The sequence below is a fragment of the Prunus mume genome, linkage group LG1 (genome assembly GCF_029339155.1).
Source record: "Prunus mume cultivar Tortuosa linkage group LG1, ASM2933915v1, whole genome shotgun sequence".
Taxonomy (NCBI): domain Eukaryota; kingdom Viridiplantae; phylum Streptophyta; class Magnoliopsida; order Rosales; family Rosaceae; genus Prunus; species Prunus mume.
The window spans coordinates 23,011,198-23,022,909 of NC_142698.1; the positions used below are offsets into that span (position 1 = coordinate 23,011,198).

The 11,712-nt window shown below is 38.3% G+C and overlaps 1 protein-coding gene across 1 annotated transcript; it reads right to left on the reverse strand.

The window, feature by feature from the left end:
* Window positions 1-5,678: 5,678 nt before the first annotated feature.
* Window positions 5,679-10,670, reverse strand: LOC103344622 (receptor-like protein kinase BRI1-like 3). The gene is given in 3 exon segments (XM_008248236.3): window positions 5,679-7,529; window positions 7,532-9,971; window positions 10,263-10,670. Coding segments are annotated over 2 exon segments (3,633 nt in total). The 5' UTR covers window positions 9,747-9,971; window positions 10,263-10,670; the 3' UTR covers window positions 5,679-6,111.
* Window positions 10,671-11,712: the final 1,042 nt, after the last annotated feature.

The following is an 11,712-nucleotide window of genomic DNA, read 5'->3' on the forward strand; positions in this document are numbered from 1 at the left end:
ATTAATTTTTGCTTTTATTACTATTATGAATAAATTATCATTACCTACCAATTTTAGCTTCAATCATAAGACAAAAGGCAAAAAATATAACTACAGTTACATCTCGAAAATATGTACGTATTTTCACTTTTTATCCAGTCACTTGAATAACATAAAATTATCAGACAGTGAATTTAAACATACATTCATACATAAACGGAATCAAAAGAGAGATATTCTGTTCCATCTAAACAGAACACTTAGGTTGATTGGACTCAATATGGTTTAGACAAATGAGATTGAGATATTCATACATAAATGGAATCAAATGAGATTGAGATATTCGAGCAATATGGCTGTGAACTTCTTAGGAAGAGGACAATTGGTTAAGACACTATTTGCATAGGGACCGTCGGAGCTATCAAGGATGAAAAAATTGTAATGACATTTGACCCAACCTGATCGAGGTGCCATCTAGTAAGATTTTAGACACATAATCAACAACCTATGAATGAAACAGAGACCTATAAGTTAACTTATTACATAGAATGTTCAGGCCAAAAGGATAAAATTAGATTATAAGCTTTTTTATTAATGACTTTAAATATACTCTTTACCCCCTCTCTTTTTATATGAAAAAAAAAACTTTCTTTAACGAATAACACTGTTTTTATTCCCAACCAATAACACAATGACACGTGAAAAAACTATCTTACATGTTATTATGTTATTAGTTGGGGATAGCAAAAAGTGTTATACTCATTGCATGAGAGTTTCTCTCCCCTTATGTACATGGTTACGCAATACATCCACTACAAAATTTTAAAACCATATTTTTTTAATCTATATGCTTTTACAATCCCAACAATAACTTTGTTGTGAACCATGGAGAAACAATAAAAAAATAGTTGGCCTTAGAATTAGAATAATCTGGCAATAAAATTTTCATTAATTGATGAATTTGAGGGGAAAGAAAAAGAATGTGTAAGCATGAGAGATAGTGGAGAAAAGGTCAGGGGCTATGATAGATTATGAGTTTGATTCTATCCAAATGACTAACAACAAAAAATAATGATTGGTTGATAACTAGCTATAGTTGCTAAATTGATTCTGTTGCTTGTTGTGCTAATATAGAATAATATTATATTAGGAGGAGGATCCAATTCTCTAGTCTAATCTGAGTCAGACCATGCAATGTGTTTTACAACTTAGATTAAGGTCTGGTTTTGAATTGTCCACTTTGCTCAAAGTTATTCCAATCACCATATAGTTTAATTATGCCTCCAACACTGTGTACCTTCTTCAAGGAATTGAGATGGCAGCACAACAACAGTAGTCCCTAAAGACAGGTGTTTTTTTTTTTAAATATAAGGGATAGTCTAAATTACAAGGAAGATGTGGTTTTTCACGTATAAACTCACTATCAAAGTGCTATCAAAGTTTGAATTTAAGACCACTAGTCTTTTTCTATGTTGTTGGTGTTTTTTACCCTATGAATTAATGTTAGTGGATCATAAACAAAACAATAGCATCAACTGTGGAACGTAGTGATAGAAGATAATAATGACTAATGAGTGGTTTAAAAGACTAATGGGGAATTACAAATAGAAAATGACCAAAAGTCTAATAAAACAACAAAAGTAACAAATAGATACCCTTCAATTCATAAAAGCACATCCATCTTAAGACGACTAAGTAAATTCATCATCTAATTAAAAATATGAATTTCTCAATTCGTGATTCGTCTTAAAATCTATATTAATCAACAATTAACAGAGATTTACACAAATGACAAGTGAGAGAATTTTGAACCATCTAGATTTTGGATTAGGGTAACATTAAATTAAGAAGAAAAAGAAAAAGATTAGTGATAAGTCAGTGTGAGAAAACCAGAAAGGGGATTGAGCCAAAAACTGGCACCAGAGGTCCATGAAGAGAGAAGGATAGTTTTGTTTGGACGTGGTGAGCAAATGCCAAATGGAAGGATGAGAATTGGCACCAAAATTTAACCTCCAACAAGGCAGCACTGCCAACACAACACGGAAACCATGTAACAAGTCCATATCCATCAAACCGTACCAAAAAAATTATATCAATTTTTGTTCACAGCTAACAGACAGCACCTTGTCTTCCTTCATGTGACACATTTGAATAAAAACAGTATAAAACTTAAAAGGACGTGTCCCTATTTTCCCATTCCGACTCAGTCAAAAAGATGCTTTGACCGAGTCTTTTTCCATTGCATCTCTCTCTCTCTCTCTCCCTCGTCACACTGCGGTTACCAATGTTTTTTTGTTCTTCTTTTTTTTTTTTCAATCAAAACCAAATTCTCCAGTCCTCCCATGTGGGTTCACTTCAACCTTCAATCAGTCAATCTTCAACTGTTTGCATACAATTAGGCTGTGAATTATGCTATGGGTCCCACAACTCACAATCCCCACGGTCATTTGTGCATTCGTAAACGGCTTAATCTAGTATTTCTCATAGCATATACATAATTTAATTTTCATGATATTTAGTTATAAGTATCTCATTACATCTCAACTTTCAAATCAAAGATATATCATAAAAAAAAAAAATATTTTCAGAAAAAGTTAAAAAAATTCTGAAAAAGACAGAAAAACCCCTCAACTTTCAAACCAAATACATCTAAATGTAAAAAATTTCTTAAAAAATCAAAAAATAAATAAGAGTATTTTTGTCTATTTGGAATTCTTTTAAAAATATTTCCCTTTTCTTTAGCCTTTTTCAGAATGTCCCTTAGTTATATGAGGTAGGGTGGATGGTCACAAATTTATGAACGCAATAGGTTGCAAGTTAATCAACTGAGACACGTATTTAGAAAAGTCCTATTTAATAATTAGATTGATGTTAAAGTTTAGAATTCCCTAAAGTGGTTGCGCGGGTCTCATGGGGTGGCTTGGCTTGCTTGCTTCGGAGTGGAAAAAATTGCAAGAAGACAAGAGTCACAAAGAAAGAGTTGCATTACAAAACAAATGGGGTAAAATCTTAGATAACAAACTTGAGCAAGAAGCTCAGTAGGGCAGAGCTTCTTATTGAGAGAAAACCTGTCTTCATGTCAGTCTGCGTGCCCACCAGTCAATCAAAGGAGGGGACCTCTATATGGATTTTTGACTTCATGACATGAGTTCCTCCTACCTATAGCTCTGGGCTGCTACATCATAATCTCTTGCAACTTGCAATGTCCAGCTTTGTTTTCTCAGACAACTATGACCTGGGCCTGAGGCCCCTAACTTCTTGGTTTGGATTTTGCCACTGGCTCTTATGGCTCTCTCTCACTTTCTTTGGAGAAGGCCCATCGGAGGCCGAAGGGAAAGAGACAGGTTCGAACGCCCGTCTTAGACATGAGATAAGTGCTCTCAACTACTGGAGATATAAGCTCTCATATAGCGGTGATTTAGGACTATAAAGCTCTTGAAGATGAAGGATGAAGTATACACAATAAGGACTAGTATATACAATGGGCTTGATATAAGTCAAGAGTCAAATGAGAGCATGAGGCACTAACCAGAATTTGCACAAATTTGACTAGAGAGACCTACAAGCACATGATTAGAATAATCACCATTTATATATTTGTTAAGTAGAAACCAAAACAAAAACAAAAGAAGTTGAAATAAATTAAGACATTTATTTATGAGCAGTACCGACAAGAAAATCTGCACATAATCCTCATAGAAAATCCATCATGCCGAAAGAAAATGCAGATATTGTGGAGGGATAATGGTTAGAGGCTGGCTTAGAGCTAATTAGATTCCCATAAGTAAAGCTCCATAAAGTAATCTAAACAGAGCCCTAAGATGTGAGATTTTGACTAATATATGATTTGTATTCATTCATAATCCCAACAGAGAAAACAAATCCACATGTTTTGTCATCATCACCAAAGACAAATTTACTGCTAAAACTTCAAACCTGAGCTTTAGGTGCCCACTGATTCCTGCTGACTATATTTGACCTACATCAATAATGGTCAGCTTTAGACTATTTAGTTCAAACCAATTTCAAATCCAAACATCTCAGTCTGATAATCTCATCCTCTTGTGTTTTAAGATTGGAGCAAATTTTGGAGCAGCAATGCAAAGAATGTTAGATGGAATTGAGAAGATTCAACTCTCTCTCTCTCTCCTTGTGTTGGATGTAAATTACTAGCAACAGAAATGAAGTAGACCTTGGAATCTCATCTTCAACTGTTTAGCTCTCATATGAAACATAGCACCTAACTTTTCGGGGCTGATCACCTATTAAACTTCCACCCAATAATACAGCTTTCATATTTCATGCCTTAATTCAGTCTGCCCACTTGCTCAACTAACATTTTTCTGCTGCGACCACCATGCAGGAGCCAGGGAAGTCTTCTCATACGAAAAAGCAACAAGATGTAATGCATGATTGGCTTAGGATATTGTCATCTAGCATTCAGGTGCATGGAAGTTTCTGAGTCCTTGCACCTCAACAGCTAAACTGTAACATATGGCACCAACAAGGATATGGTATTAACAAGCATGTCAAACCAATTGATTTTTTAAACGGACAAGTACTCTTTTTTTTTTTTTTTTTTTTCTTTTTTAAATCAAATGGAAACTTCGTTAGATAAATTTCAACAGTACAATCAAAGACATCAACAAGACATCTAAAATCCCAAGAGAGCAACAAACTAACATACTAAAATCAAAACTAACGTGGACAAAAGTCGCACTAAAACTACTAACTCATATCACCACAATTAATCATAAACCGAAACAAAACCCACAAACCCAATATAACCAAAACCCTAAAACAATCCATGAGCCTAGACGAACCTTATCACCACCACCGAAGAAGCGCGTCACGGCCACACCCACCAACGCATCCGTAGCAGATCTGGGGAAAATATGATTTCCAGAATCTACCTACGCATAAGAGCTAACAAATAAACGAAAACAACAACTTTGCCAAAGAATAATTGGATGATTTGCAGCAACCTTCGTCAAAGACGATGTATAATCAAATTTAGAGAATATGAGCGGCATTAAGGAGCGGGTTTTGGAAGCGGGATTTGATTGAGAACATAGACTAAAAGGGGTGATGGGGAACTTCAATTTAACCATGACTAAGAAGAAACCACCACAAGGGGTTTTTATTCAAAATGCCCAAGTGGACTTCTTCACTAGCCTAAAAGGAAAAAGACAAGAAGAGAAGAGGGAGAGGAGGGGCAGTGATGCTTCTTCCTCCTCCCCCCTCCATGAAATTTTCCTTTAGGACTCACAGAGAGAGAGAGCGGCTAGGGTTTCTTGAGAATGTTGGTTAACCACAATCGGACAAGCACTCTTGGTAACTGCAATATGGTATTTTTTTGGAGTTTGGTTAAACGATACCACAAAGGCAAAAGATGACCGATTTACAAGTAGAAATACAGCTGTCTTACCCCTGAAACTCCTTTAAAATGCTCGTTCACACAGATTCACTGCTTGTCATATACCGGCCAGAATCACGCAGAAGTTGTAAGCTTGCCGCATTAGCTTGTTTCATGTACAGACATTTTAGCTTAATACGTGAGATCGTTCTAAAGACCCCATGAGAAATAGGTTCAAGCTGATGGGGGAAGTTCAGCAATTAGAGGGTGGAGCTTGCAAAGGTGACACTTAGATAATGTATGAATTTATGGCTCAAATCCTTCAAACAATCACAGAAAGCTATTTAGCAAATTGCAAATGATTTCAATTACTCGAGACTGCTATTGCTACAACTTTACAAAACGCTGTTCCCACATATCAGTTTTCTATGAACAGAAACCAATTGTGATGGATGGACAATGGTAAAACAGTAGTTAGCAAAACTGTGAGAGGAACATAACCCAAATAGAAAGAAACAAAGTTTTTTTGAAGCCTTGGTTATAGACATCATTTTCCAAATGAACGAATACACACTTTACCAGATTTGAGCTACCAAAAGACTCCATTTACTCTGTTCTCCCTATGCATTTCTTCTACCTCTCTCTTTGATTCACGGTTCTATTATATACAGCCCGCATAATGTGAAGGATCGATTGAATCCCTGTTTTCGATCTCAGAAACTTCGTTAATTGAAACCACAACCGGATAGCCGTAGCTTTCTAGTTTACTTGGTCTTTTATGGTTCCTCAACAACAGTCTCTTTCAGCGAAAAGCCATCGAGGACATCGTTCTCTGAATCAACCTGAAGCTCTTTAAACATAGCCATAACCTGAATCATGGTTGGCCTGCGGAATGGCCTGTCATCTAGGCACTCAAAGGCAATCCTCAGATACTGGTATAGTTCAGCCTCACCGGATACCTCTGGCAACAACCCAGTGTCCAGTATCTCATTACATCTCTTATCCCTCTGAAGCTGCTTTGCCCATCCAACCAGGTTGTTGTCATCACCAAATGCTGACGGGTCGATAGGTCTTTTCCCAGAGAGAAGCTCTAGGAGTATAACCCCATAACTGTAGACATCCCCTTTTGCGGTGCATCTAAAACTCTGGTAGTACTCAGGGGGGACATAACCTGGAGTACCTGCAAGGGTGCTCACACTAAGATGAGTATCGAGGGCATTCACCAATCTTGCCATGCCGAAATCAGATACTCTGGCCTCAAAATTTTCATCTAGAAGAACATTGCTAGACTTCATGTCCCGGTGGATGATATGAGGTATGCAACTATGGTGAAGGAATGCTAGACCTCTAGCAGAGCCTATGGCAATCTTCTTTCGTGCTGCCCAATCCAGCCTAGAGGCCCCTCCCTTAGACTTATCATGAAGAACAGCCTCCAGACTTCCCCATTTCATGTACTCATACACAAGAAGTCTCTCCTCCCCAATCTTGCAGTACCCCAACAACGGAACCAGGTTTCGGTGCTTGATTTTCCCAATAGTTTCCATTTCTGCCATAAACTCCCTGTCTCCTTGACCTGTGACATGAATAAGCTTCTTAATTGCAACAACACAGCCATCTCCCAGTTGTGCCTTGTAAACCTCACCAAACCCTCCAGTACCTATCAGGCTGTCTGCACTGAAACCATTTGTTGCTTCAAGTAGATGGGCAAAGGTCAGCTTCCGCAAAGGTTTCTCGAATGTGGCTATGTTGATGCTGAGCGGCTCAGGAACACTGGAAAGTTTCCAGCTGCTGCTGCCTGAAGTTGGAAGGCTTTCAATATACTTCTCTCTCTTTTCCTCCTTCTGCTGGTACTTCTTCACTCGATATAGAGCTAATGCAAGTATAAGAATGCAGAAGAAAAAGAATGTGATGCCAATTACCAATCCTGAAGTCAATGATTGCTTTTTTCTTCCAACTCTGGAATCCGCTGAGTGCCTTTGAGAGCTACATGCTCCCAAGGGTACCCCACAAAGGCCAGAGTTGTTCTCATATCTGGATGCTGGGAAAGTGGTCAGCTGACCTCCGGAAGGGATGAGACCACTGAGGTTGTTGTTAGACACATCAAGATCACTCAGAAAAGAGAGAGTCCCCAAGGATCCTGGGACAGCGCCCTGAAGATTATTGTGAGAGAGATCAAGGACTCCAATTGCTTTAATCCTCCAAAGCTATCAGGAATATTTCCAGTGAGCATGTTGTGCCCAAGGTTGAAGACTTGCAGATAGGACAGTGTACCTAAGTCGTCGGGAATGCTTCCAGACAAGGAATTGTAGGATAGATCAAGGTAGATCATGCTGCCATTACTGGTGAATGTGTAAACTGTCAAGCCAGAGTAAATTCTAGTTGATGGGCAAGAGTGCACCATAGGAAACTTTTCTAGTCTCTCTGCTCGGATTCCCTCAAACTCAACTAGTCCTCCTGCACCCCTGCAGGATGTCCCACCCTCATTTCTCACAAATGCAAACTGCTTCCCGGAAACAGTTCCAGGAGAGACTAGACCAGCTTGGTTGGCAAGCTCTGATGGGATAGAACCGCTTAGGTCATTGCTGTTTAAATCAAGCCAAATAAGGCTCTGACACTTGCCAAGCTCAGCTGGAATCTGTCCAGAGAGTGAATTGTTACCCAACTGAAGTATAGCAAGCTTAATGAGATTTCCAATACCAGAAGGGATATCTCCCGTAAGGCGGTTGCTAGCTAGTGACACCCAAATCATATTGGTGCATTTGGCTATGGACCGGGGAATGGTTCCAGTGATGAGATTATTGTTGAGAATCAAAGTTTCCAGGTTTCCTCCATTGATGCAAATACCTTCTGGGATTTCACCAGTGAGGTTGTTTGCCCACATAACCAAGTCAGAGAGATTTGGCAAGCTCCAAATTTCTGAAGGAATTGGACCAATCAGATTGTTGAAACTAAGATCAATAGCCTTCAGGTTCTTGCAGTTTCCAAGTTCCGTGGGCACAGTCCCGGAGAGAAAATTGTTGGCTAGAAGTATCTTTTCCAAAGTTGAGGGAGCATTGGAGGAGCAAAACCCTGAAGGGACGTTCCCCGTGAAGGCATTAGAACTGAGATCAAGCACTTGAAGCCGAGTACCATTGGTAAGAGACAGTGGCACAGGACCAGTTATGTTGTTGAATGGCACATAGAGATATCTCAAACTAGGAAGACTACTTACAATGGAACTAAGGAAATTTCCTGAGAGCTGATTGTGACCAAGGTTGAGACTAACCAAAGAAGAGCAGGATGTAAAACTTGAAGGCAACCCTCCAGAAAGATTGTTAACCGAGATATCAAGCTCCTGAAGAGTCCCACAAGCCTTTCCTAGTTCAGTTGGAATTTCACCAGAAAAATGATTATGACCCAAAAACAGTTGCCTCAATTTCTTGAGATTGCCCAACAAAACACCAGGAATTTTGTTCTCAAGCTTATTATTGGACAGGTCCAGTGTCTCCAGAACCTGACAGTTACCAAGGCTTACAGGAAATTGATCCCCAGAGAGTGCGTTGTGTGCTAGCTTCAGCAAAGTGATGCTTCTGCACTGCCCAAAATCAAGGTTGGAGAATTTTCCAGTGAAATTGTTGCTTGAGAGATCCAAATACTCGAGAGATGCTGAGGCCTTTGCCAGGAAGCTGCTTGGTATTTCCCCAGAAAAAGTATTGTTTGAAAGGTCAAGGGTTGATAGATTCTTGCAAGAAAAAAGAGAATCACTCAGTTTTCCAGTGAGCTTGTTAGTGGAAACATTGAGCAGATTCAGATTTTGACATGTCAACAAGGCTGTATCAGAAATCTGATTGTGAGAGAGGTCAAGCTGCAGCAGAGAAGAACCAAAGCTGAGACTGCCTCCAGGGATTGAATTGTGAGAGAGGTTAACAGAAGCAAGATGATCACAACTCAAAAGAAAAGATCGACTTGGAAAAGGTTCAGAGATGTTGTTGGAGGACAAGTCCACAGTCTCAAGTCTACATGAGGTTATGTTGGAGACAGAGAGATCAGCAGCAGAGAATGAATTGCCTTGCAGGTAGAGATTTTGGAGACTCGGCAAGGCCGTGAGAGTTGGAAAGTGTAGACTGCCAATGAGACCAGCGTTGGAGAGGTTGATGGTGATGACGTGGCCATCAGAAGAGCAGGTGAGGCCCCTCCATGAGCAGAGAGGGGTGGCAGAATCAGCTTTCCAATCAGACAAGAAACCATGGGGATCAGATTGAACAGAGGATTGTTTGAAAGCCAACAGCAGCCCCACCTCATCATCATCACTCTGGCTTTGTTCTTGTTGTAGTTGTTGAGATGAAGACAAATTTCTGGAGCCTGAGGCCAAACTTAGGAGCAGGTAGAAGTGAAAAACAAACAGCAAAAGAAAGCAGAAGAATCCCATCATGTACTAACAGCTACCCCCTCCTTTTTCTGATCTAATCTCTCTTCATCATCATCATCCTTTCAGAAACTCATGAAAAAAAGAATCTTTTTTTGCAGATGGCTGATGAAAACAGCACCAACTATACAAAATTCATTCACCTAAACTCAACCAGTTTGCTTCATTTCAGATCTGAGCTGAACCTTGCAAAATTCCCACACATTTTCTCAAGTGGGCTCTGCTTGGAAGCTGCAATCAAAAGACCAAAAAGAATTAAATAAACCAAAGGGTTGGTGGGATTGGTGGTGGAAATCACTATCAAGTATCAAACATGATGAAAGCATCAAACTTTGAAAGAAACACATCAAGAAGACAAACATTTATGAGCTAACAAATACCATGAACATGAACGAAAGAGAAAATGACAAATATGGAAAAAAAGAAAAAGTAAGAGTGATGGGGGCTTAAAGGAAGAGAAGCTCGTGCTGAGCTATAATGGGCAATCAGAGATTGTTAGGGAAAGAAAGGAGAGGAAGATACCTCGGAGTGACAGAACCTCTGGGATGTTCAGAAATGTCGGGCTTTGATACTCAAACCAGCAAGTACAGTACTAGCATTTTATTTCAGTCGTTTAATGTTTTCTTCTTTCTTTTCTCTTTGACTGCCAATTTTGGAACCCAGAAGGCAAAACACCCCCAAAACTGTTCATGTGAATGTGACACTCTTGCTTTCTGCAGATTCACACAAGCAGGATCAGAAGGGTGAAATGATGAACAAAAGATAAATGGCTTAGTTTAGAAGGAGAAGAAAAAGAAAAGAAAAAAAAGAAGGAAAAAAAAATGGCTTGGAGAAAGAGGAGGGAGTTTCTGATGCTTTAGAGGAAGTAAAGTGAGACAGAAACAAGAATATAGAATACAAAGGCAAGTTGGTGGGCTTTGGGGGAAAGAGAGAGAGAGAGAGAGAGGGGTAAATTGTGGGAGTGATGCACCCCATCTTTTTCTCTATTTTCGGGGTCCAGTCAAACTTGGGATATGATTCTCTCTCTCTCTCTCTTTCTTCTGTCAATTTCTGACAATTTCGGGGCTCTTCTTGGGCAGTTGGACGGATTACCCCGCACGTACGTCTCTAAATTTGATTGTGATATCCTTCCTTTTTTATTATCATTGTTATTATTTTGTCACCATTTTTGAAGTAAACACTGGATTTCCTTATTTACCTGATAATAATTGGATTTCCTTATTTCAAATTGGTTGATTTTTATTTTAAAAATTAACGGCAAAAGATGATCTATAAAATGAACAGTTGGATTTCCAGTTCACATTGTCAAAGGAGAATGGTAACTAATATTCCTTCTTATCTAGTGTTACATCTATCACATTTATTAAGTATAGTTCTTTTTACCATATTTAGAGGACTCATTTTCTATAAATTGTAGCAATATATATATATATATATATTTCATCTTCTTTTTCCTTTGTTTTTTTTTTAATCTTATATCTAAGGTCCTGAATTCAACTTCTCGCTCTCTCATTTTTATTTTAATAAAATTACAATTAAAAATACCAAGTACAAAGTGGGATATATTCCTTGGTGGTTTTCTGTAACACAGTCTTCAAATCCCAACACAAATATATTTTTATAAAAAAATTGAGATCGACTCTCAATACATCAACAAGGTTCAACATTTACCAAATAAAAAGGAAACTGAGATATATTATAGTAAATGTTGCATAAAAGAGGATTTGTCTGTTGTACCTCTCTTTATATTGTTACAACTTATTACAAGTTTTTTCCATCTTGTCTTCAACATGTATGCGAATCTAGCTTATTAAATCTTATCAATTAAAAAAATTGCTCTTCTCTAGCAAATAAAATATATCAAGAAAGATTTTATTATTTATTTGAATTACGTGATAATCGAGGTCTCTTTATAAAGGATAATACTTATCTTATTCATTGTAAGGAAATACTCTTTATTCATGCAAATCAC